The following is a 27,742-nucleotide window of genomic DNA, read 5'->3' on the forward strand; positions in this document are numbered from 1 at the left end:
GTATGTTTTGATTTGTAAGATATTCTAAGGTTTGAATTATTAACAATTAAAGTTGCAAAATAACAATAATAATCTAGCACAGCCTATGGTATCTGTTTCAAATTATCACATGCATGCTCAACATAGCTTTCATATGCGCAATGATAAAAATATCCTTTCAATTTTATTCAGCTAAGTTAAATTATATTCTTCTTATTATAAAATCACATAATATAAAATAAGCCTATCACGTCTGCTAAATGAACAAGCCTACAGCCTATGGCATGCCGCATAGCCAGATAACATACAGTAGGCCAACTCATATTCTGTTCATCTGAAAACATTCTCTTCATATCATGTTTCTTTAGGCCTACCTAAAAAAAAGAATGGATTTATTGTTGTGGTGTTTATCAAGTTGATTTATTATACTTATTCAAATGTAGATGTTCCAAAGGCATCCACAAGCAGCTTGTATGTGTGGAGGGGTGGAGATGCTATGCTTGTTTATGTAAATGATTATTTTGCATGACAATAATCGTATGACAAAATTTAACGACTGCCACATCGCACGGACACACACGCAAGCACGCGCACGCACACACGCACGCACACACGCACACACGCACACATGCACGCACACACACACACACACACACACACACACACACACACACACACACACACACACACACACACACACACACACACACACACACGTAGTGCCATCTGGGAATTAACAAAGCCTAGCGTCCCCCAGCTCTTCTTCTGTTGGCTAAGCACTCACATCATATCTTTCACTCACTTTCTTTTTTTCTTACTCCCTCTGTCATTTTCTCACTCTTCTCCAATATTTTTTTGTCATGGTGTTCCAGTCTCTCTCATTGTTCTCTCTCAATCATCCCTCCTTCTTTCTCAACCCCATCTCGCTCAGTTCTATCCATCCTCTCTCATCTCTCTGAGTCACTCCTTCCTAGGTGAATTCAACATCCTTTCTCAAAGGATAACAATAGAGCTTTGGGTCAGCCTTTTTTTTAAATCCCAGGAAGCTCACATACAGAGAAACACCCTCCAATATTTCACTGCTTCATTTTGCAATATGATAATGTGGAGTCTTCTGAGTCGGAAGTTTGACTGGTTCTGTGAGATCATTACAGACAGATACAGACAGTAGGTCAGCCCAGCTGTGTACAGTACAGTCTGACCTGACCTGCAGCCCTGTCCTATGAGGAGTACCTGCAGGCCTGACCTATGAAGAGTGACCTGCAGCCCTGACCTATGAGGAGTGCCTGCAGCCCTGACCTATGAGGAGTGCCTGCAGGCCTGACCTATGAGGAGTGCTTGCAGCCCTGACCTATGAGGAGTGTCTGCAGCCCTGACCTATGAGGAGTGCTTGCAGGCCTGACCTATGAGGAGTGTCTGCAGCCCTGACCTATGAGGAGTGTCTGCAGGCCTGACCTATGAGGAGTGTCTGCAGCCCTGACCTATGAGGAGTGTCTGCAGGCCTGACCTATGAGGAGTGTCTGCAGGCCTGACCTATGAGGAGTGTCTGCAGCCCTGACCTATAAGGAGTGCTTGCAGGCCTGACCTATGAGGAGTGTCTGCAGCCCTGACCTATGAGGAGTGTCTGCAGGCCTGACCTATGAGGAGTGTCTGCAGGCCTGACCTATGAGGAGTGTCTGCAGGCCTGACCTATGAGGAGTGTCTGCAGGCCTGACCTATGAGGAGTGTCTGCATGCCTAACCTATGATGCTTGCCTGCAGCCCTGGCCTACACTCTTAGAAAAAAGGTGCTATCTAAAACCTAAAAGGTTATTTGGCTGTCCCTGTAGGAGAACCCTTTGAATAACCCTTTTTGGTTCCAAGTAGAACCCTTTTTGTATCCACGTAGAACCCACTGTTCCATGTAGAACCCACTGTGGAAAGGGTCCTACATGGAACCCAAGAGGGAACCAAAAATAGTTATCCTATGAAGTGTGCCTGCAGCCCTGACCTATGAAGTGTGTCTGCAGCCCTGACCTATGAAGTGTGTCTGCAGCCCTGTCCTATGAGGAGTGTCTGCAGCCCTGACCTATGAAGTGTGTCTGCAGCCCTGTCCTATGAGGAGTGTCTGCAGCCCTGTCCTATGAGGAGTGTCTGCAGCCCTGACCTATGAAGTGTGTCTGCAGCCCTGACTTATGAAGTGTGTCTGCAGCCCTGACCTATGAGGAGTGTCTGCAGCCCTGTCCTATGAGGAGTGTATGCAGCCCTGTCCTATGAAGTGTGTCTGCAGCCCTGACCTATGAAGTGTGTCTGCAGCCCTGACCTATGAGGAGTGTCTGCAGCCCTGTCCTATGAGGAGTGTCTGCAGCCCTGACCTATGAGGAGTGTCTGCAGCCCTGACCTATGAAGTGTGTCTGCAGGCCTGACCTATGAAGTGTGTCTGCAGCCCTGTCCTATGAGGAGTGTCTGCAGCCCTGACCTATGAGGAGTGTCTGCAGCCCTGACCTATGAAGTGTGTCTGCAGCCCTGACCTATGAGGAGTGTCTGCAGCCCTGACCTATGAGGAGTGTCTGCATCCCTGACCTATGAGGAGAGAGTATAAAGAGAGCCTGCAGCACATCGCTTCCTTCGCGTGTCACTCTTAACCTTGAATAAACAGACGCGGATCCCATACGACCACTGACACACTGGGCCCTGTGTGTGTACAGTATGTGTGTGTACAGTATGTGTGTGTACAGTATGTGTGTGTACAGTATGTGTGTGTACAGTATGTGTGTGTTCCTGAGAGTTTTACTTCTTATCTCTATCCAAAACATATTTTTCCCCGTAATGAAATGACAGAATTAGCAAAAACAGCAATGTTGTCCATGTTTCTTGTTATGCAGTCTCCCTGCTAACTCTTAGTGACAAGACGTTATTTAGAAAATCAAAACATTTGTAATACGTTTTTTCCAGGTTTGGCAAAGAAACAAAGAATGTAGGAGTAATCCACCTTAGCTTTAGGGGGGAATGATGAGACCAGGTCCCTCCCCCGCTCTCTGCCCACCACCTCTCACCCCTCCCCCCTCTCTCTGCCCCCGCTCTCTCTTTCTCTACCTTCTTCTCTGGTCCCGACCGACTCGTCCAAAGCATGAACACATACACGGATGCTGACAGGATTCACAATTCGTTTAGTAGTCTAGCGTTTTACAAGGCTTGGCACGCGTCTGACAATGATTCAGCTGTCACGCCACTTTGATCACCAGCTGCTGTTCTCTGTCAGGGCCAAGGTGTGTGTGGGTTTGTGTGTGTGTGTGCGTGTATATGTGTGTGTGTGTGTGTGTGTGTGTGTGTGTGTGTGTGTGTGTGTGTGTGTGTGTGTGTGTGTGTGTGTGTGTGTGTGTGTGTGTGTGTGTGTGTGTGTGTGTGTCAGGACCAGGGTGTGTGTCTGAGGTATGCAGCTGATGCTCCACTTCAAGCTTCAATCACCAGAGAGGTTATGATGAAAAGTGGGCCTCGGCAGGGGAAAGAATCCACATGAGAATTCTAGAATGCAACTGGTGTCTGGTTTAAAAGCCAATCCTCACATCTGTTTAGCCAGGATAGAATACTCTGTCAACATGTCAATGGACAGAGTAACCCTCCCCTGGCCTGAATACCTGGCGGCGTTTGTTTTCCTTAAACATTGTCCATACCTTCACAATTTCATATTAGCGTGTAGCTACAGTACCTCAGCCAACTATCAGATCACATTACCATCTACACAAATGCTAATTGATCTGTATGGATCCAAACCACCCTTGTTTTGTGAGACAACTTAGGTAAACGTTGCTCTGTGTTTGTAATGGAAACTTAATCTCTGTGTAGAAAGTTAGTTGTTTCCAGCCCAAGTACCCTCGAGTGAAACACCAAATCTGGATAGCTTCAGTCAACACCCCAGCTGTTGGAATGGATACATCTCGAATGTAAAAAAGCATGAAAAACCCTTGCTGAGCAAAAGAAGGAAGAAGGGGCATTACAATGTTGTTGTGACTACTAATATCTTGTTCTCGTTCCATTAAAATGGATTAATTCCCTCAGCTGACCCTAACAGTTCCAGCTCGACCTACCCCATATGTTTTCCCACTTTGCCTGTTTGGAGCGACTGGGAGCAGCCGGTTTCCTTCCTTCTCAATAATCACATTTCAGAGAGAGAGAGAGAGAGAGAGAGAGAGGGAGAGGGAGAGAGAGAGAGAGAGAGAGAGAGAGAGAGAGGGCAAGGGAGAGGGAGAGGGAGAGGGAGAGAGAGGGCAAGGGAGAGGGAGAGGGAGAGAGGGAGAGAGAGAGAGAGAGAGAGGGCAAGGGAGAGGGAGAGGGAGAGAGAGAGAGAGAGAGAGAGAGAGAGAGAGAGAGGGCAAGGGAGAGGGGGAGGGAGAGGGAGAGAGAGAGAGAGAGAGAGAGAGAGAGAGAGAGAGAGAGAGAGAGAGAGAGGGAGAGGGAGAGAGAGAGAGAGAGAGAGAGAGAGAGAGAGAGGGCAAGGGAGAGGGAGAGGGAGAGAGAGAGAGAGAGAGAGAGAGAGAGGGAGAGAGAGAGAGAGAGGGAGAGAGAGAGAGAGAGAGAGGGAGAGAGAGAGAGCGAGAGAGAGAGAGGGAGAGGGAGAGAGAGAGAGAGAGAGAGAGAGAGAGAGAGAGAGAGAGAGAGAGAGAGAGGGAGAGGGAGAGAGAGAGAGAGAGAGAGAGAGAGAGAGAGAGAGAGAGAGAGCTCTAACTCTAACAAAAGCCAAAGTATTATCCTTCACAATCTGAGCTCTGAGGCGCTGGTGACCCAGGCCAAAGTCAACTTCCTCCTAATATCCAATATTAGGATGCTTTTACAAAACAGATTTCTGAAACTCAATTACTTGTTTGGGAGACGGAGGAAAAAACACTTCAAGGAGCCTACAGTAAGCCATTCAAAATCTTATCAGACTTTAAGACGATTACTCCATTCCTTATCTCTCCAAGCACATAGCTGTGGTGGTGGCCTAGATGAAATCACCTCTCCTTTAGGAAATTAAATAATGGCTGAACATTGCTAATGCCCTAATACTGTGTTCCTCAATATTTACACGGCAGTATCAGTGGAAAGGACAGTGGCAAAACTTCAACAAGGAGGTTTCCAGATATTGTGTCGGCCTAACGTTACAAAACATTAATCAGCTCGGCCTAAGGTTACAAAAACAATCAGCGCGTTGGAGGGAGTTCACACTGCCAATCATCACTCAGTCTGGGACGTGTAGGGGTTGAGGAGAGGTGAAGCGATGTTGTGATGCAGGGATGGAATAGTGGCGGAGGGGTTGAGTGAGGGAGGAGACAGGGTCCCCCTGTTCTCATCAATGGATCCCAGACAGGACTTCCCAAATAGCTGCCAAACCCGGGGCGACTCAACCACGATGAAAACATAGGGGTGATAAGGGAGATGTAGCTGACAGTCCATCAAGAGAGGTAACCCCTCATTGAACTACAGAATGCTACACTACAGGTTTCGCCCATCATTGACATGCACTCTAATGCATTCTATACAGATTAGCTAATAGCTACATTACCCACCTCCTGCTCTCAATAAGAACTCTCATTTCCTTCCTCTTTAAAACACTTCAGTAAGGTTTCTTAGACAACAATGTACGAGAGGAATTTTCCTAGTTAAAAGCATAACAGGATACTCTGACTTGATACTATCAGACTAGTCTGGTACAGTACCGGTACCTGTCTTGTTCCTTCTAAAGAACTGTATAAAACAGTATAGAGTGCGAAAGAGTGAGTTGGAGCAGATAGCTTACCAGGTTTGGGGCCCTTTCCACCGACTCCTGTTGAACAAAGCACACAATAATGAATCTACAAATTATAGAAATACACTATAGTTGAATAAACATATTTAGTTCCATCATCGACACTGCACATTCAAAGAGAGTGCTATAGTTGACAGTGTAAGTGCTTTAATATAAATGTTGAAGTCTCAACTTTCAATGTTCTGTAGATAAGTACACACCTCCTCCTCCGAGGCCTCCTGCTCCTATGCCTCCAGCCCCGCCACCAGGGACCAGACCTCCAGCACCAACACCACCCCGTCCTCCATATCCTCCAGCTGGGGGAAACATAAGGTCTGGTTAGACAACAGGTCTTTGTCATTACTGTCACCATCATCTTCTTTATTGTCATTATAATCATTATCACCGTCATTGTCATCATTGTCATCATCAACACTTACTACAGTATGTAAGCCTATAAGATAACACTTCCCTTACTGCATAGCCATTCCCTGACAGCAACACAGAACACACCCACATGGAGGACAGGACAGCACGCTGTGGTTTTATAGGTGTGAGGAGAACACTCTAACTCCCTGTACACCTTGTTAAACCAGAATTAATGACAGTGGTTGTGTCTGAGCACTGTGTTGCCCAACAACAACATGTCATTAGAACCAGCACCATGACTAAACTAGTAGCTTAGCTTGTGGCCATGTGGTTGAGTGGAGGAGAAATCACACCTTGAGCTTTCTGAGATGGAACCAGGCTAAACCGTGCAAAACTATTCCTATTCTCCAGCAGTTTTGTGAAATAGCTACAGACTTAACAAGTGTGGTGGCGTGGTAGTTAACGTGGTGTACTGTAGTGGTCAGGGTGTTCAGTATGCATGCTGCTGGGTGTGTCTCTGCCATGACAGTGTGATAAGACAAAGGCCATATATAATAACCACTCTCCATATCTCTCTATGTGAATTGCTGTGCTGAGGGTGGCCTGGTGCTTGTAACCCAGTTCAGTCCCCTGGCCTACACGCAAGACAGGGAGCTCAAGCTCTGTGACAACGTTGTGGTTTTGAAAACCCTGTATCTGTAGTCATTGTTCACGGAATGACTGTAGGTCTCAACAGCAGCATACTGTAGATGCTGTCTCTATTAGTCCAGCTAAGGGACAATTATTAGAGGAGGGCTTTGCAGTAAGTGTTTTCTACTCACCACCAGTTTTAGCTGGTTTGTAGCCTGCTCCTGCAGGTATCCCACCAGCTCCTGTTGGTAAAACAAGAAAAGCACAAGAAAACAGAAGAGAAGCAGAAAAAAAGAGTTAGATTGAAAGGTTTGACGTTTGTTTTAGCTTTCCCCCTGGCTGCTCCCTCCCTCACTTCGGTCTCTGACCTGACCAGATATCTCCACACAGAGACTAGACCACTGTGGTGGGTAGGAGGCTCTAAATCTCTACATCTTTAAATCTTCTAAGTTTGAGTCCCAAATGGCACCCTATTCCCTATATAGTGTACCACTTTTGACCAGGACCCTAGTCAGAAGCAGTGCACCATGTCTGGAATAGGGTGCAATTTGGGGCACACTCTAAATCTCCAACTGTATCACAGAGACATCTTCCAACCTCAGAGTGAGGAGTGGAATGCAATGGGTCGGTGTGGCAACTCACGCTTCCTCACACTGTATTTCACTGTAATTTATGGCCTCAATGATGTTACAGTGAAAACCTACGGCACAGCTACATTATACTTATCCAGAGGGAAATGGTACAGTACGATGGGAAATAGTAAGGTGCGAGAGAGAGAAAAATTACAAGCAATATTGCGTTTTTGTGTATGACGGTAATGATTAAGAGAGCCACGTATGAGACAGACTCTTCGGACCATTCCAAGTTGCCCGGCTCGGCCTGCCCATCATTTAAGGCTCGTTTTAAGGCTGGAGGTGTGTGGTTCAACTGTCCTGGAGGTTGTTAATATTTTACATGCTGAACACAAGTGAAACCCAACAGCCAAGGTCGGCTCTTAGTGGGTTTGGAGAGGGAGAGCAGTGGTGATCGCTGGTTGGTTTGTGGTTGAGTTGGAGACTTGCAGTACTGTACACTACAGGCACAGGGCTAATGGTTAAACTGTGGGTTGCAATAATAGACTGTGACCCAACATGTGCCTTTATTTCTTCAGCAAGTAATGCTACAGTAATTTAGTCATACAGGTTTTGTGTTGTGTGCTGGGAAACATGAAAGGTGTATGTTGTATGCTGTACAATACGCTGTATGATCTACACTACATGGCCAAAAGTATGTGGTCACCTGCTCGTCGAACATCTTATTCTAAAATCATGGCCATTAATATGGAGTGGGTCCTCCCTTTGCTGTTATAACAGCCTCCGCTCTTCTGGGAAGGCTTTCTACTAGATGTTGGAACATTGCTGCAGGGATTTACTTTCATTCAGCCTCAAAAGCATTAGTGAGGTTGGCCACTGATGTTGGGCGATTAGGCCTGGCTTGCAGTCAGCGTTCCAATTAATCCCAAAGATGTTTGATGAGGTTGAGGTCAGGGCTCTGTGCAGGTCATTCATGTTCTGCCACACCGATCCTGACAAACCATTTGTGACTCGTTTCAGGAAACTAGGCGTATGTCGCGCGTCACTACTTTACAGGAGAGCCATTTGAACGCAATTTTAAAAAATCTAAATGTGTTTTTTTGCAGTAATGCCTTCTGGAACATGTGACCTTTAATGTGTCTTAATAACAAACTTGTATACCATCTGTAAATACGAATACAATTGTTAAATTACGAGCCTAGTTGGTTTAGCCACAGAAAAAGTTAGCAACCTTCCCGCTAGCCATGATTGGCTGAGATAATGACTGGACATGCCGAGAGATTGAGTTTTGAAATCAGTGGAATTAGAGTATTAGAGCACCTCCTCCCAGCTGCCCACTGCACTGAGGCTAGGTAACACGGTCACCACCGATAAATCCATGATAATCGAAAACTTCAACAAGCATTTCTCAACGGCTGGCCATGCCTTCCTCCTGGCTACTCCAACCTCGGCCAACAGCTCCGCCCCCCCCTGCAGCTACTCGCCCAAGCCTCCCCAGCTTCTCCTTTACCCAAATCCAGATAGCAGATGTTCTGAAAGAGCTGCAAAACATGGACCCGTACAAATCAGCTGGGCTTGACAATCTGGACCCTCTATTTCTGAAACTATCCGCCGCCATTGTCGCAACCCCTATTACCAGCCTGTTCAACCTCTCTTTCATATCGTCTGAGATCCCCAAGGACTGGAAAGCTGCCCCGGTCATCCCCCTCTTCAAAGGGGGAGACACCATGGACCCAAACTGTTACGGACCTATATCCATCCTGCCCTGCCTATCTAAGGTCTTCGAAAGCCAAGTAAACAAACAGATCACTGACCATCTCGAATCCCAACGTACCTTCTCCGCTGTGCAATCTGGTTTCCGAGCCGGTCACGGGTGCACCTCAGCCACGCTCAAGGTACTATATTGAAACCTCCATCGATAAAAGACAGTACTGTGCAGCCGTCTTCATCGACCTGGCCAAGGCTTTCGACTCTGTCAATCACCATATTCTTATCGGCAGACTCAGTAGCCTCGGTTTTTCTAATGACTGACTTGCCTGGTTCACCAACTACATTGCAGACAGAGTTCAGTGTGTCAAATCGGAGGGCATGTTGTCCGGTCCTCTGCCAGTCTCTATGGGGGTGCCACAGGGTTCAATTCTCGGGCCGACTCTTTTCTCTGTATATATCAATGATGTTGCTCTTGCTGCGGGCGATTCCCTGATCCACCTCTACGCAGACGACACCATTCTGTATACTTCTGGCCCTTCCTTGGACACTGTGCTATCTTACCTCCAAACGAGCTTCAATGCCATACAACACTCCTTCCGTGGCCTCCAACTGCTCCAACTGAACCTGGATGGTTCCGACCTAGAATATGTGGACATCTATAAGTACCTAGGTGTCTGGCTAGACTGTAAATTCTCCTTCCAGACTCATATCAAACATCTCCAATCCAAAATCAAATCTAGAATAGGCTTTCTATTTTGCAACAAAGCCTCCTTCACTCGCGCCGCAAACTTACCCTAGTAAAACTGACTATCCTACCGATCCTCGACTTCGGCGATGTCATCTACAAAATAGCTTCCAAAACTCTACTCAGCAAACTGTATGCAGTTTATCACAGTGCCATCCGTTTTGTTAGTAAGGCACCTTATACCACCCACCACTGCGACCTGTATGCTCTAGTCGGCTGGACCTCGCTACATATTCGTCGCCAGACCCACTGGCTCCAGGTCATCTACAAGTCCATGCTAGGTAAAGCTCCGCCTTATCTCAGTTCACGATGGCAACACCCACCCGTAGCATGCGCTCCAGCAGGTGTATCTCACTGATCATCCCTAAAGCCAACACCTCATTTGGCCGCCTTTCCTTCCAGTTCTCTGCTGCCTGTGACTGGAACGAATTGCAAAAATCGTTGAAGTTGGAGACTTTTATCTCCTTCACCAACTTTAAACATCTGCTATCTGAGCAGCTAACCGGTCGCTGCAGCTGTACATAGTCCATCGGTAAATAGCCCACCCGATTTACCTACCTCATCCCCATACTGTTTTTATTTATTTACTTTTCTGCTCTTTTGCACATCAGTATCTCTACCTGCACATGACCATCTGAACATGTATCACTCCAGTGTTAATCTGTTAAATTGTAATTATTAGCCTACCTCCTCATGCCTTTTGCACACAATGTATATAGACTCTTTTCCGCTTTTTTTTCTACTGTGTTATTGGCTTGTTTATTGTTTACTCCATGTGTAATTCTGTGTTGTTGTCTGTTCACACTGCTATGCTTTATCTTGGCCAGGTTGCAGTTGTAAATGAGAACTTGTTCTCAACTAGCCGCCTACCTGGTTAAATAAAGGTGAAATAAATAAAATAAAATAAATAGCTAAGGAGATGGAGAAAACACCAGTCTTCGTTACCTGTATACAATACATCTAGCTAGCTACATTTTCAGATATTACACGTTTCTAATATTGTCAGAAAGTCATTTTTATTTCAAGTTAAAATGTAATGTTAGCTAGCTAGCTAATGTTAGCTGGCTGGCTAGCTAGCTAACATTACATGTTTGAGCGCAGAATAACTGACACATTTACGAACACTCAACACCCATTGAATTTGGCCTTTGTCTGTAATCTTGGGCAAAAAAATGTAATTCAATTGTTGCCAGCATTACAGTTGCAGTCACCAACGCTCTGGATAACATAAAAACAGCGTAAATTACCAGCTCTGCTAGGGAGAGTAAAATGTTCAGAGTGAGCGGTTCTCTCATTTGTGCCTGGAAGTAGCTAGCAAGCTAGCCAACGTTAGCCAGGTAGCTTGGGTGCTTGACTGCTGTTGTTAGTTCAGAAAGCTTGGATCAACCTTACTCCTCGGCCAGAGAGTCCAGTGTGAGAATCGAGCCGGTTGGTCACATTTCTGAAACAGGAAAGGGCCTTCCCGAAACTGTTGCCATAAAGTTGGAAGCACAGAATCGTCTAGAATGTCATTGTATGCCGTAGAGTTAAGATTTCCCTTCACTGGAACTAAGGGCCCTGGCCTGAACCATGAAAAACAGCCCCAGACCATTAATCCTCCACTACCAAACATTATAGTTGGCACGATGTATTCGGGCAGGTAGCGTTCTCCTGGCCTCTGCCAAACACAGATTTGTCTGTTGTGCAAAGCTGTCATCAAGGCAAAGGATGGCTACTTTGAATAATCTCAAACATAAAATATATTAGGATTTTTTCAACACTTTTTTGCTTACTACATGTATGTTTTATTTCATAGTTTTGATGTCTGCACTATTATTTTACAATGTAGAAAATAGTCCCATTTTTTTTTTAGCTGTAAGGAGTAGGTGTGTCCAAACTTTTGACTGGTACTGTAAGTTATCCCATACAAGCTTTTGTGCCAAATACATTACCTTGTTACAGGTGTCAAGCCTATGGGCATGTGGTAGCAGTGCATAGGAGAAAAGCGTGAGAAGTGTGCAGAAGGGCATGAGGGAAAGGAATGTGGAGCATTGGGGAAAGTAGTGGTATGTGTTAATTGTACTGGTCCCCATGGGGCTGGGGTTCAGAAATGTCCGGTGCGAGAGAGGCAGGTTGAGGTTTCCAGAGTTAGAATAGTACAGACGTTGTTGTATGCTGAGACAGTGAAGAAGGTAGAGGAAGATGGGTCAAGGGGGAGGCATCCTGAGAGGAGTGGTATGAGTCGTAGAGCTGTACCAGTACAGGGGGATCGGCCAACAAGTCCTACTGTATATTGCATCTGAAATAGTTTTCAAAGTTGGATTTTTTAGCGAAACAAGGGGTGATAAGGGATGGAAGACCCACACCTGACATTAGGGACTTACGTCAAAGACAGAAATAATTTCAATCTGAGTGGTGTCAACGGCAGAGACTGGCTCTGTGGACAACAGTCAACAGCATCAGTTAAGAGAATATTTTCTGCACTGAAACAAATATTGATCAAGGACAACTCTCACCCCTTGTCATCATCTCCATCGTGACCGAGAGATTTTTAAAACTGAGGGTCAACAGTCAACTCCTAAGTCACTGATGTCTTTAACCAGAAGGATAGACGTCAGATGGGCGGGCTTCCGGCCTCAGACCTCACCGGACGTCGCTGTACTTTATAGAAAGAGACATGTTGTGTCATGTGTTGCGCTGTGCAGGCGTAGGTAGCTAATATGTTACCTGGGTAGAGGCCAGCACCTGGTCCAGATCCTCCTGCTCCTGGTCTGACTCCAGCACCAGCCGGCACATACACACCTGGAGAGACAGACAGGTAACATACCTGGTCAGGGACAGCTCTGTATGACTTCACGACACTAATCTAACGGTCCAACATCTAGACTGCAATCCATAGTTTTTAAATGACTATATTTCAAACCTCAGCCATGACCAACACTCTAACTTACGTACCCACAGCCTAACCCTCAACCCATTGTACAGCTAACCACTCACTCCTTATTCAAAGTAATCTTGAATCTAGACAACCAAAAATCTAGTCTCGCTTGCCTGTGGGATGAGTCAAACCCATGATGTAGTGCAAAACAAAACTATGGTACAGTAAGAGGTCAAGGCAAAGTCTCAATATCAAAAATGCCTTTGTTTTAAGCTAGCAGTGAGATGAGGTATTGCAGTTGGAGGAACAGGGAACATTTTGACCAAGTCTTAACATTGCATATTCATGTTCCCCGTCTCTACCGATTTCCTAGCCGAGGTCCAGCCCAGTCCCGAGATAGACGTTCTATAGGTCATAAATGGCTGCCTTATGTGTAGAAGGAACCCAACCGAAACAAGAAGAAACCACTAGTTGTTCTGGGACGACTAACCACACAGCTCTTCTCTGTGAGCGGTGAGCTCAGGCCTCAATTATAACATTATATATTTGAAAGAAAAACCTGGTTTGTATCACCTCAAAATGGTGTAGTGTAGAAGCTGAGGACCTTAAAATGATGTAGATTATATTTAATGACTTTTACATGTGTTGTTGTTGAAGACTAATTCATTTAAGCCACATGTCAAAGGCCCTCATGTTTTTATTTATGCAGAATATGATGTGAATGTAGGCAGTGCATTGGTATGTAGTCCACTAGGTCCAGCTATTAAGTAGTTAAGTAAAATATTACAAGTTATTACAAGGTATTTCTGTCAGTTGAATTTTGGCAGTATAGTGAATACATGAAGACGGACCTTTTCTGGTCATGTTCAGTTGGGCAAATGGGGGAAGCAGGAGGGAAAAAACCTGTGGGTATGCTGTTGCTGCATAGAGGGAGGTTTGGCCATGGTTTTACGTAACATGCTGTGACATTGTAAAAAGTTTACTGCCACCATTGCCACATCAATGTTCTTTCTCTCTCTCAGCCCCTAGGAGGAGTTTAGCATGTGAGACGTCAGTGCTACTCAACAAGGTAATCAGCAAGAACGTTTGTCTGCTACAGGCTACAGGATTCGGAAATATACTGTAAGAACCCCTTAACTGTAAGGTGGGAAGAAGGGAGAGAGAGGGAAGAAGAAAGGGAGAGAGATGTGTGTGTTAGAGAAGGAGAGTGAGGTATGAGAGAGAGAGAGAGAGAGAGAGAGAGAGAGAGAGAGAGAGAGAGAGACAGAGAGAGAGAGAGAGAGAGAGAGAGAGAGAGAGAGAGAGAGACAGACAGAGAGAGAGAGACAGAGAGAGGAATAAAGAGGGGGAAACTTATGGCATCCCCCAGCCAAAGCAAACCATGAAGGAATGGAACAAAGCACGCTAATAAGTCAGCTCATGCAGTCGTGTTTCTGGTGGAAAGTTAACATAAACTGTGAAAATCTACACTGGAGCACAACACCGCGCCTGCTGAAGCCCACACTGAGTCACTCATTTGGAGAGAAAGGTTAGCGAGGACAACAGAGTCAGTCATATTCACATAAATCACCCAAATTGCACACCAAAATCTGATTAGCAGAGAGGGAAAATATTTTGTCTATCTGGTCTGTTTTCATTTAACTGAAAATTTATTCTCAATAAAACTCAGTACATGCCAGCAGGGATTTGAATGGTTGTGCTACGGAGCTAGAATTTTTAACATGGTTTTTATGACGTTGCATGTTGTTTTAAAAACACAATGTTTAAGAGTGTAAATAGGGGTCGGTTTGAGTGAATATTTATTTGAAAGAGAGTGGCAGCCATGTCCTTGGAAAACAAATGAGCTCACAGCTGAATCGGTCCAAGATAGATCAGAGAGAGGATGCTCTCTAGTCTAACTGCTCTTAATTGAGATGGTGAGGGAGTTGGATGATGGGAAGAAGAGGCGATTGGGTTTCCTTACTGTTTGGACTTGTGGTCTTAATGGCTGGCTGAGTTGTAAGAACTTGCTAAACACACAAGGCTCAAGGTTCCAAAGGAAAAAAAAATCACATGGCTGAACATTCAGAGAGGGCTGTCAAGGGTGCCATCTAGAATCCTTTACACAGAGGGTTCTACATGGAACCAAAAAGGGTTCTACCTGGAACCAAAAAAGGTTATCTTATGGGGGTTGCCAAAGAACCCTTTTGGAACCCCTTTTTCTAAGAGTCTACAACATTTAGCAAAATACTCTGAGGATGGTGTACAGCGCCTTCAAAAATTATTCAGACCCCTTGACTTTTTCCACATTTTGTTAGGTTACAGAGTTCATCTAAAATTGATTTTTTTTTAAAAATACACGTCAATGTGCACACAATACCCCATAATGACAAAGCAAAAACAGGTTTTTATAAATGTTTGCTAATTTATAAAAAAAATATATAAAACAGATATATCACATTTACATAAGTATTCAGACCCTTTACTCTGTACTTTGTTGAGGCACCTTTGGCAGCAATTACAGCCTCAAGTCTTCTTGGTTATGACGCTACAAGCTTGGCACACCTGTATTTGGGGAGTTCTCCCATCTTCTTTGCAGATCCTCTCAAACTCTGCTGCACAGCTATTTTCAGGTCTCTCCATGTTCGATCGGGTTCAAGTCCGGGCTCTGGCTGGGCCTCAAGGACATTCAGAGACTTGTCCCGAAGCCACTCCCTCATTGTCTTGGCTGCCCAAGAGGGCTGTCATGAGCCTTTTACTGAGGAGTGGCTTCCGTCTGGCCACTCTACCATAAATGCCTGATTGGTGGAGTGCTGCAGAGATGTTTGTCCTTCTGGAAGGTTCTTCCATCTCCACAGATGAACTCTAGAGCTCTGTCAGAGGGAACATCGGGTTCTTGGTCACCTCCCTGACAAAGGTCTTTCTCCCCTGATTATCCAGTTTGGCCGGGCGGCCAGCTCTAGGAGGAGTCTTGGTGTTTCCAAACTTCTTCCATTCCTTACATAGACAGGTGTGTGCCATTCCAAATCATGTCCAATCGATTGAACTTACCACAGGTAGACTCCAATCAAGTTGTAGAAACATCTCAAGGTTGATCAATGGAAGCAGGATGCACCTGAGCTCAATTTTGAGTCTCATAGCAAAGGATCTGAATAATTATGTAAGTAAGTTATTTCTGTTTTATTTTATTTTTAATAGATTTTTAATTTGAAAAACCTGTTTTCGCTTTGTCATTTTGGGGTATTGTGTGTAGATTGATGAGGATTTTGATTATTATTATTATTAATGATTATTGATTTAATCCAGTTTAGGTTGTAATGTAATAAAATGTGGAAATAGTCAACGGGTCTGTATACTTTCCGAAGGCACTGTACTGTATGTGTGAGTGTGCAATTCAATGGATTGATTTGTGTGTGTGTGCTCTTAAATGTGTGTATGCATGCTTGTGTCTGTCCACTCCAGGCCATTTCACTACATGAGTGTGTGGTTGTGTTCCACCCTCCTCCCTCAGCTCAGTTAATGCCATGCCATGCCAGCTCCATGGCAGAGCCCCCAGGTAGTGTCCTGTACTTTACCCGCAGGGTGGAATGATTGTTCGCCACTTCAACCTGACCTGCCAGACCTGCATTTCACAATCAAAGGGAGGATTTCCTGTCTCAGGGATGAAAGGGAGGGCAGATGGAGTGAATGTAATTTCTGCTCCAATTTTCCGCTGGCCAGAAGCCCGTCCTATCATAACTACTGTACTGTAGCTACCACACCATACTACTGGGCAGAGCAGAACCCAGTAAGGGGCATTGGGTTCACAAGAACCAACCCAATTAGGTACTCATTGACATCAGCTAAGAAATGTGAACTATGCTGACCTACAGTATGAAGTCATTGGTTTCTTATCGCTCATCTTAATGTCTAGCTCAAACTCTAAGTGTTCTCTAAGAATGATTTGGTCATGGGAGTCTTTTGGAATGCATATGATTGGAAGTCATACCGGAGGCAAAGGAGACTGGCAGAATTAACCAATAAATGACCAGTAACCTGATTTAATCCCATATAGGATGTAAAGTAGTTTCTATCTGGTATTCACCGTGAACATAACATGCCATTTCCTGCATTAGCAATCTATATAGTTTATAAGTCAAACATCTGAGAATTTTTGCAAACGATTACATGGTTTCCCATGAAATGGATCTGGCTTACCTCTGAGGCACTGGAACAAACATCTTATTTAGTCTACGATGTTGAACCATGTTTTGGCATCCTCCATTAGACAATAACATTGCTCCGATTGTTTTGAGTTCAAATTGAATGGGCTCGTTTTGTCCACGAGACTTAAGCTAACAGATTTAGCCCCATAGGGCGTATCCGCGCTATGTTTAGTTTATAGTTTGCGTATCAGCCAGAGGAATAAGCACTGACATGTTTACCGACCATTAGCTGGCCATGAATTTTATTAAAGCCAGACCAAACAAATCCAAAACTAGAGAGCCGAATACAAATGAAAACCTATTTTAAAAGCCTCTATGTCTGATGGTCTGTTCATTGAAACCCTATAGAGACCTATAAGGGCCCGAGTTTATTGCAAAGTTGTAGAGCAAAAAGGACTTCTAATGACTGGATGGCAAACAAATTAGTGATTTAATAGAACTTGTTTTACAATCCAGAGCATGCCTAATTTATCCATGGTCATTGATGGTTTTTCCAATAATAACTGTGACGAGAGACATTTTCTTTAAAGGCACAGTAAAGGACATGAGTGTTTACGCCAATTAAGAGAAAGCTGGTGACTAATATAGTCACTTTGAAGACCTTGCGCTTTGGGTGTCTAATAATTGGTCCTTTTTACAGGATAATGAAACGCCTGGAAGTCTATGGAGCACATGTGCACACAGTCGCACGCGTGAACACACTTAGCTAATTGCTAGCATTCTCCACCCCTTGTTAAAAGTTCAGTGAACCATTACTCTCCCGTCTCCATCCACTGGCTCTGAGAGCTTTCACAGATCTTTAGGCTAAGCCTGAACTAGTATCTGGGCAGAGGAGGAGATGAGGAATATGACTAGTCTCCTCTCTAGCCGAGTTATCTTCCATTTATTTTCCCTTTAGACAGCTCTGCAAGCGTTATAATGTCAAAATAAGATTGTTACTTACCAAATATGGAGTTTCGCTGAGCAACTAACATAATTTACTGCCGTCACCCCCGGAATGTAACTTATTTTGTACATAATGTTTCTGCCACCGTCTCTTATGACCAAAAAGAGCTCCTGGATATCAGGACAGCGATTACTCACCTCGTACTGGACAAAGATTTTTTCTTTAATGAGTTGGATGCGAAGGATGTACTTCAGACACCCGTCAAGGCCCAAATCCTGTCATTGTATGAATAAGAGACAGAGATATCGGGGATGTAGGTCGGGGTGCCTTGTAAGAATCTGGTGGCGAGTGAGTAATCTGCCTCTACCATCAGTCCTATTATCCAACATGCAATCAGTGGATAGTAAAATGGATGAGCTCTGATCAAGACTATCCTACCAATGGGACATTAAAAACTGTAATATCTTATGTTTCACTGAGTCGTGGCTGAACAATGACATGGATAACATACAGCTGGCTGGGATTTCGGTGCATCGGCAAGATAGAACAGCTACCTCTGGTAAGACACGGGTGGCGGTCTGTGTCTATTTGTAAATAACAAAATATAATATTAAGGAAGTCTCAAGGTTTGCTCGACTGTGGTAGAGTATCTCATGATAAGCTGTAGACCACACTATTTACCAAGAGCGTTTTCATCTACACTGCTGTTCAAAAGTTTGGGGTCACATAGAAATGTCCTTGTTTTCCATGAAGACATACATGAAAGGAGTTGCAAAATGAATAGGAAATATAGTCAAGATGTTGACAAGGTTATAAATAATGATTTTTAATTGAAATAATAATTGTGTCCTGTTGCTTTTGTCAAAGAATCCTCCATTTGCAGCAATTACAGCCTTGCAGACCTTTGGCATTCTAGTTGTCAATTTGTTTGAAATCTGAAGAGATTTTACCCCATGCTTCCTGAAGCACCTCCCAATAGTTGGATTGGCTTGATGGGCAATACGGTCAATCTGCTCCCACAACATCTCAATAGAGTTGAGATCTGGTGACTGTGGTGACCACTCCATTATAGACAGAATACCAGCTGACTGCTTCTTCCTTAAATAGTTCTTGCATAGTTTGGAGCTGTGCTTTGTGTCGTCCTGTTGTAGGAGGGAATTGGCTCCAATTAAGCACCAGCCACAGGGTATGGCATGGCGTTGCAAAATGGAGTGATAGCCTTCCTTCTTCAAGATCCCTTTTACCCTGTACAAATCTCCCACTTTACCACCACCAAAGCCCCCCCAGGCCATCATATTACCTTCACCATGCTTCACAGATGGCATCAAGCACTCCTCCAGCATCTTTCATTTTTTTCTGCGTCTCACGAATGTTCTTCTTTGTGATCTGAACACCTCAAACTTAGATTTGTCTATCCATAACACTTTTTTCCAAATCTTCTTCTGTCCAATGTCTGTGTTATTTTGCCCATATTAATCTTTTATTTTTATTGGCCAGTCTGAGATATGGCTTTTTCTTTGCAACTCTGCCTAGAAGGCTAGCATCCCGTTGATGTTGAGACTGGTGTTTTGCGGTTACTATTTAATGAAGCTGCCAGTTGAGGACTTGTGAGACGTCTGTTTGTCAAACTAGACCCTCTATTGCACTTGTCCTCTTGCTCAGTTGTGCACCGGAGCCTCCCACTCCTCTTTCTATTCTGGTTAGAGACAGTTTGCGCTGTTCTGTGAAGGGAGTAGTACACAGCGTTGTACGAGATCTTCAGTTTCTTGCTTTCTTCATTTCTCAGAACAAGAAAAGACTGACGAGTTTCAGAAGAAGGTTCTTTGTTTCTGGCCATTTTGAGCCTGTAATCGAACCCACAAAGGCTGATGCTCCAGATACTCAACCAGTCTAAAGGCCAGTTTTATTGTATCTTTAATCAGCACAACAGTTTTCAGCTGCGCTAACATAATTGCAAAAGGGTTTTCTAATGATCAATTAGCCTTTTAAAATGATAAACTTGGATTAGCTAACACAACATGCCATTGGAACACACACGAGTGATAGTTGCTGATAATGGGCCTCTGTACGCCTATGTAGATCTTCCATTAAAAATCATCCGTTTCCTGCTACAATAGCCATTTACACCATTAACAATGTCTACACTGATCAAATGTATGTTATTTTAATGGACAAAAAATTGCTTTTCTTTCAAAAACAAGGGCATTTCTAAGTGACCCCAAATTTAAGAATGGTACGTTAACATTTTTATAGCTGTCTATTTACCACCACAAACCCGAAGCTAGCACTAAGACCGCACTCAACGAGTTCTATAAGGCCATAAGCAGAGGCGACGCTTCTAGGGAAACTTAAATCAGTTTGAAAACATTTCTACCAGGATGTTGCATGTGTAACCAGAGGAAAAAACTCTGGACCACCTTTACTCTACACACAGACACGCGTACAAATCTCTCCCTCGCCATTCATTTGGCTAATCTGACCATAATTCTATCCTCCTGATTCCTGCTTACAAGCAAAAACTAAAGCAGGAAGTACCAGTGCTCGCTCAATACGGAAGTGGTCAGATGATGCAGATGCTAAGCTACAGGAATGTTTTGCTAGCACAGACTGGACTATATTCAGGGATTCTTCGGATGGCATCGAGGAGTACACCACATCAGTCACTGGCTTCATCAAATGTGCATTGATGATATCGTCTCCACAGTGACCGTACGTACCCCAACCAGAAGCCATGGATTACAGGCAACATCCGCACTGAGCTAAAGGGTAGAGCTGCCTCTTTCAAGGAGCAAGACACTAACCCGGATGCTTATAAGAAATCCCGCTATGGTCTCTGACGAACCATCAAACACGCAAAGTGTCAATACAGGATTAAGATTGAATCATACCACACCGACTCTGGCGCTCGTCGGATGTGGCAGGGCTTGCAAACTATTATGTATTACAAAAGGAAGCACAGCCGCGAGCTGCCCAGTGACACGAGCCTACCAGACAAGCTAAAATACTTCTATGCTCAACACTAAAGCATGCATGAGAGCATCAGCTGTTCAGGATGACTGTGTGATCACGGACTTCATGATCATGCCGCACCAAGGTGATAAGGGTAGATAACAACACATCTGCCACGCTGATCTTCAACACAGGGTGTGTGCTCAGTCCCCTCCTGTACTCCCTGTTCACCCATGACTGCTTGGCCAAGCACGACTCCAACACCATCATTAATTTTTCCGACGACACAACAATGGTAGGTCTGATCACCGACAACAATGAGACAGCCTATAGGGAGGAGGTCAGAGACCTGGCATTGTGGCGCCAGGATAACAACCTCTCCCTCAACATGTTCTAGACAAAGGAGATGATTGTGGACTACAGGAAAAGAAAGACAGAGCACAGCCCCATTCTCATCATTGGGTCTGTAGTGAAGCAGGTTGAGAGCTACAAGTTCAAATTATCATGGTCCTAACACACCAAGACAGTCGTAAAGAGGGCACGACAACACCTATTACCCCTCTGGAGACTGAAAAGATTTGGCATGGGTCCTCAGATCCTCAAAAATTTCTACAGCTGCACCATCGAGATCATCCTGACTTGTTCCGTCACCGCCTGGTATGGCAACTGCTTGGCCTTCAACTGCAAGGCACTACAAAGGGTAATGTGTATGGCCCAGTACATCACTCGGGTCAAGCTTCCTGCCATCCAGGACCTCTATACCAGGCTGAGTCAGAGCAAGGACCTAAAAATTGCCAAAGACTCCAGCCAACCTAGTCATAGACTGTTCTCTCTGCTACCGCATGGCAAGCGGTACCGGATCGCCAAGTCTAGGTCAAAAAAGCTTCTTAACAGCTTCTACTCCCAAGCCATAAAACTCCTGAACAGCTTATCAAATGGCTACCTGGACTATTTGCATTTACGCTGCTGTTACTCTCTGTTTACTATCTATGCATAGTCACTTTACTTCTACAGTACCTACATGTACAGATTAGCTCAATTACCTCGACTAACCTGTGCCCCGCACATTGACACTGTACTAAAACTGCATTGTTAGTTAAGGGCTTGTAAGTAAGCATTTCACTGTAAGGTCGACAGCTGTTGTATTCAGTGCATATGACAAATACAATTTTATTTTATTTTATTTTTATTGTCAAAGTATAATTATGTTTTTAGATTTTTTTTTTTTACAAATTAATAAAAACATTTAAGCTGAAATGTCTTGAGTCAATAAGTATTCAACCCCTTTGCTATGGCAAGCCTAAATAAGGTCAGGAGTAAAACTTTACTCAACAAGTCACATAATAATTTGCATGGACTCACTCTGTGTGCAATAATAGTTGTTAAGATGATTTTTGAATGACTACCTCATCTCTCTACCCCACACATACAATTTACTGTAAGGTCCCTCAGTCGAGCAGTGAATTCCAAACACAGATTCAACCACAAAGACCAAGGAGGTTTTCCAATTCCTCACAAGGGAAGAGCACCTGCATCCTGCTTGCAATAAGGCACTAAAGTAAAACTGCATAAAATTGGGCAAAGAAATGAACTTTATGTCCTGAATACAAAGCTTTATGTTTGGCGAAAAATCAAAACAACATATCTCTGAGTACCACTCGTCATTTTTTCAAGCATGGTGGTGTCTGCATCATGTTATGGGTATGCTTGTCATCGGCAATGACTAGGGAGTATTTTGTCGGGATAAAATAAACGGAATAAGCTAAGCACAGTAAAAATACTAGATGAAAACCTGCTTCAGTCTGCTTTTCAACAGACACTGGGAGACAAATTCACCTTTCAGCAGGACAATAACCTAAAACACAAGGCCAAATATACACTGGAGTTGCTTACCAAGATGACATTGAATGTTCCTAAGTGGCCTAGTTACAGTTTTGACTTATATCGTCTTGAAAATATATGGCAAGACCTGAAAATGGTTGTCTAGCAAGGATCAACAACCAACTTGACAGAGGTTGAGGAGTTTTAAGAAGAATAATGTGAAAATATTGTATGATCCAGATGTGCAAAGCTCTTAGAGACTTACTCAGAAAGACTCACAGCTATATTCACTGCCAAAGGAGTTTCTAACATGTATTGACTCAGGTGTGTGAATACTTAAAATAAATAAGATATTTCTGTATTCCATTTTCAATAAATTATGGGGTATTGTATGTAGATGGGTGACACTTTTTTGTATTTAATCCATTTTGAAATCAGGCTGTAACACAGCATATATGGAATAAGTCAAGGGGTATGAATACTTTCTGAAGGCACGGTATATAACCGAAAAAAACAGTTTGTTTGTGAATTAAATCAATGACACAATGAATGATGTAATGATTACCTTAATTCAATCAATCAATCAAATGTATTTATAAAGCCCTTTTTACATCAGCAGATGTCACAAAGTGCTGTACAGAAACACAGCCTACAACCTACAAGTAATGCTGATTTAGTCCATGTGTAATAATTCTTTGAGTATTCCACAGCAATGATCATACTGGCTGGCGTATGTTCTTCTAATCCATTTTCCTTGATCGTAAGACTAATGATGCCAAGCAATTTAAACCAACTTGAACTGAAAAATAAACATATTTGTGCAAGGCTATGATTAGCCTAACCTTGGGCCTTCACTGATGCACATTTTATTTCTTCCCAGACCATATATAGAATAAGCAATTATACAAATCACATGGAGTGCTGGACATGTCACTTTGTTGATTAGCCAGTGGTTAACAATTAGACATAAAATAAGCATGCCATAAAGCATTATTAAAACTATGCAGTTACACATTCTTTCAGATTCCTCAATAAGATTTTATGAGTTATTCCCAAGAGTCTGATCCCCTGCTCCCAAGAGTCTGATCCCCTGCTCCGGTTTCCACACTTCAGTCAATGTATTTATCTAAAATAATTCATGTCCATCATCATTTTTTTGCACTGGTGTTTAACAATAAAATGCTTTCTAATGACCTTCAATAAATGGCTTGGAGCACTGTCTTAGAATCACATTTTAACATCACTTTCCCAGTTTTATGTAAAGAACTCTTCAAAATTGAGACATATTTAGATATTTCTCTGTCAGTGTTAAATATACAAAACAAATTAAATACTTTTATTCAATAACTTTTGGGGGGCCATTTTCTGTTGTTGTTGACTTTGCACATGAGCAGCAAATGCCTCTCATATGGAGGCAGTGTTTGCCACATGCGGTCAGAGCAGAACAGCATGACAATGTCAGAGTCATTCGACAGGGAAAGACTTCCCATAGCATCCATGGAAGACTCTATCGGCCTGGAACTACGTGCTCTGCAAACAAAGACTAACAACCGCAAGAATGTATGAGTACTTTCTGAAGGCAATATACTTACATCAAATATTATTGCATTACTTGCAGTGCTTGTGAAACAAGACGTTGATATGACGTTCATACTGTACACTGCAGTGGGTGATCAAATCAATGATCTTTCCAGACAATACATTTTTTCGGTTGCTTGTTCATGTTTATTTAGACCTTTTTGGAAGTACATACCGGGTGTGACAGTGGTAAATGACAATAGTTGCTCAGAGTAACAAACGTATTTTGACATTATAACGCTTGCAGAAGTGTCTAATGTGGAAATGAATGGTATTTAACTGCACAAAAAAATATGCTATTTAGAACCTAAAAGGGTTATTCGGCTGTCCCAATAGGAGAACCAGTATCACACCATCCATGCCTCATGTAAATGAAAGTGTGTCTGTGTCTGGTAAAGCCTGTGTGGCCAGCAGCAGGTCCAGGTCACCCTCCCTCCCAGAAGGGTCTCTGTAGCTCGACTAACTTAATATCAGCCTTCCTATTCTGATTGCAGTGAAAGGCTCAGTCTTAAAGGAGGCTGACATCCTGAGACCAGGATCTACAGAGCAGTGCAGCAGAGCAGAGCGGAGAAGACTCCCTGGTTCCTGGCACTAAGCAACAACAGCTATCAGACGTGTGGCGTCTGGCCTACTTTTTGTCACAGTTTAGCATTATATTTTCCAGAACACTTAGCGAGAAAAGGGAGGGGGGAGGTGGGTCAAAGAAAGACAAGAGTGAAAATAGTAAATCTTGATAGAAGAACTCTGTGCCTCTCTCCCTCCACCTTTCTTCCCCTTCTCTCCTCTCTCCCTCTGACTGAACTCAAGGCCCCAGCCCCAGCCCCAGCCGCTCTGATACACACATCTGTGGAGCAGAGCATAAATGTAAAGTATGCAAAGTCAAATAAACAAATGACACACAGACGGTACTATTTTAAAAGGAGGTGGAATTCCGATCTCATCATCGCCACTAATCTTCAGCCTTCCGATGTCTCTTGGGTGAGACAGAACCTACCTACTGTACCGGGAGGTTGACATAGTGCATGATCTCTCTCCTTCATAGGTTCAGAGAGACGATGTCTATGAAAAAAACAAGGTTTGCAACAGCTGCAAATTCCTTCCTACTTCGTAAGGTTTGAAGATTTTATAGACGATGTATTGAACATGACAGGAACGTAAGCTATGGAATGACAATCTGAACTTCACAGAGCAAATTGCATCTCGATTCTAAAGAAACTTACTTCATCACATCTTACACAATCTCTTAAAAGGACAGAGCAAAACTAAGTATGTAATTAGTAGTCTGCTCATTGCCTATGATAAGACTAGCATTTTCAAGGATACAGGTTACTTTCAGTAACCATCCAAGGTAACTTACATTTTTATGTTCAGAAAAGGACATGAATAATGAGATACAGTGCCTTGCGAAAGTATTCGGCCCCCTTGAACTTTGCGACCTTTTGCCACATTTCAGGCTTCAAACATAAAGATATAAAACTGTATTTTTTTGTGAAGAATCAACAACAAGTGGGACACAATCATGAAGTGGAACGACATTTATTGGATATTTCAAACTTTTTTAACAAATCAAAAACTGAAAAATTGGGCGTGCAAAATTATTCAGCCCCCTTAAGTTAATACTTTGTAGCGCCACCTTTTGCTGCGATTACAGCTGTAAGTCGCTTGGGGTATGTCTCTATCAGTTTTGCACATCGAGAGACTGACATTTTTTCCCATTCCTCCTTGCAAAACAGCTCGAGCTCAGTGAGGTTGGATGGAGAGCATTTGTGAACAGCAGTTTTCAGTTCTTTCCACAGATTCTCGATTGGATTCAGGTCTGGACTTTGACTTGGCCATTCTAACACCTGGATATGTTTATTTTTGAACCATTCCATTGTAGATTTTGCTTTATGTTTTGGATCATTGTCTTGTTGGAAGACAAATCTCCGTCCCAGTCTCAGGTCTTTTGCAGACTCCATCAGGTTTTCTTCCAGAATGGTCCTGTATTTGGCTCCATCCATCATCCCATCAATTTTAACCATCTTCCCTGTCCCTGCTGAAGAAAAGCAGGCCCAAACCATGATGCTGCCACCACCATGTTTGACAGTGGGGATGGTGTGTTCAGGTGTGTTGCTTTTACGCCAAACATAACGTTTTGCATTGTTGCCAAAAAGTTCAATTTTGGTTTCATCTGACCAGAGCACCTTCTTCCACATGTTTGGTGTGTCTCCCAGGTGGCTTGTGGCAAACTTTAACCAACACTTTTTATGGATATCTTTAAGAAATGGCTTTCTTCTTGCCACTCTTCCATAAAGGCCAGATTTGTGCAATATACGACTGACTGATTGTTGTCCTATGGACAGAGTCTCCCACCTCAGCTGTAGATCTCTGCAGTTCATCCAGAGTGATCATGGGCCTCTTGGCTGCATCTCTGATCAGTCTTCTCCTTGTATGAGCTGAAAGTTTAGAGGGACGGCCAGGTCTTGTTAGATTTGCAGTGGTCTGATACTCCTTCCATTTCAATATTATCGCTTGCACAGTGCTTCTTGGGATGTTTAAAGCTTGGGAAATCTTTTTGTATCCAAATCCGGCTTTAAACTTCTTCACAACAATATCTCGGTCCTGCCTGGTGTGTTCCTTGTTCTTCATGATGCTCTCTGCGCTTTTAACGGACCTCTGAGACTATCACAGTGCAGGTGCATTTATACGGAGACTTGATTACACACAGGTGGATTGTATTTATCATCATTAGTCATTTAAGTCAACATTGGATCATTCAGAGATCCTCACTGAACTTCTGGAGAGAGTTTGCTGCACTGAAAGTAAAGGGGCTGAATAATTTTGCACGCCCAATTTTTCAGTTTTTGATTTGTTAAAAAAGTTTGAAATATCCAATAAATGTCGTTCCACTTCATGATTGTGTCCCACTTGTTGTTGATTCTTCACAAAAAAATACAGTTGTATTTCTTTATGTTTGAAGCCTGAAATGTGGCAAAAGGTCGCAAAGTTCAAGGGGGCCGAATACTTTCGCAAGGCACTGTATTTACCCAAGTTTTACCCTCATTCTGGAAAGCATAAGTACTCTGTAGTTCGTTATTACACACTTACTGGGTATGAAGAAAAGCACAAAATGTGTAACTTCCAGTCTTTTCTGAACCAGAAATGTCAGCTAAGTTCGAACAGACCCCCATTACTACCATTTCATAAACTAGGCAAAAATGTATGTGGGTATGGGACCAGGTCCAAAGATGATGTACTAACTTTGGTGCTAACAAAACAACAAAGATTTATAGAACTCCTAGGTTGACATCACTTAAACCAAGACAATAATCCATGTTACTAAAAAACATCTGTCACATGTTAAGCTTGGAATTTCCTCTTAATCATTGAGTAACATTTGCAAGATTGTCCATCTATATGGTGATAAAGGAACTATTATCATAACATTGCTTTGTATTTTTATCCCTCTTTAACATGAACGAGTAACAGTATATGATTGTTTCTTATGTTACCCTCTTAATTATGCCATATGAACCATTTACCGGTGAATACCTGAGGTATTAGGAAAAATAGAAAATGCCATGAACGGGTCCTCCATAACTGGAAAATATTACATTTATTTTTATGATGCTTTATGATTGTCATAAAACAAACAGTGACATGCCGCTCCAAACATCTGGCAGATGGAACGTTTTATAAGAGCATCAGAGATGGCTGATTTGACTGAATCTTTACAAGACA

At 43.3% G+C, this 27,742-nt stretch overlaps 1 protein-coding gene across 34 annotated transcripts in view; it reads right to left on the minus strand.

Moving 5' to 3' along the window:
• Window positions 1–27,742, minus strand: part of LOC110503876 (elastin) — a 93,753-nt gene that overhangs the window by 55,040 nt on the left and 10,971 nt on the right. For all 34 annotated transcript variants that reach the window (XM_021582469.2, XM_021582468.2, XM_021582461.2 and 31 more), the window contains exons 2-5: window positions 12,454–12,528; window positions 6,912–6,962; window positions 5,943–6,038; window positions 5,734–5,760 (exon numbers count right to left, since the gene is read on the minus strand). In XM_021582469.2, coding sequence (XP_021438144.2) covers window positions 5,734–5,760; window positions 5,943–6,038; window positions 6,912–6,962; window positions 12,454–12,528 — 249 coding nt within the window. The remainder of the gene's footprint in view (window positions 1–5,733; window positions 5,761–5,942; window positions 6,039–6,911; window positions 6,963–12,453; window positions 12,529–27,742) is intronic.

The sequence above is a fragment of the Oncorhynchus mykiss genome, chromosome 24 (assembly GCF_013265735.2).
Source record: "Oncorhynchus mykiss isolate Arlee chromosome 24, USDA_OmykA_1.1, whole genome shotgun sequence".
NCBI lineage: Eukaryota > Metazoa > Chordata > Actinopteri > Salmoniformes > Salmonidae > Oncorhynchus > Oncorhynchus mykiss.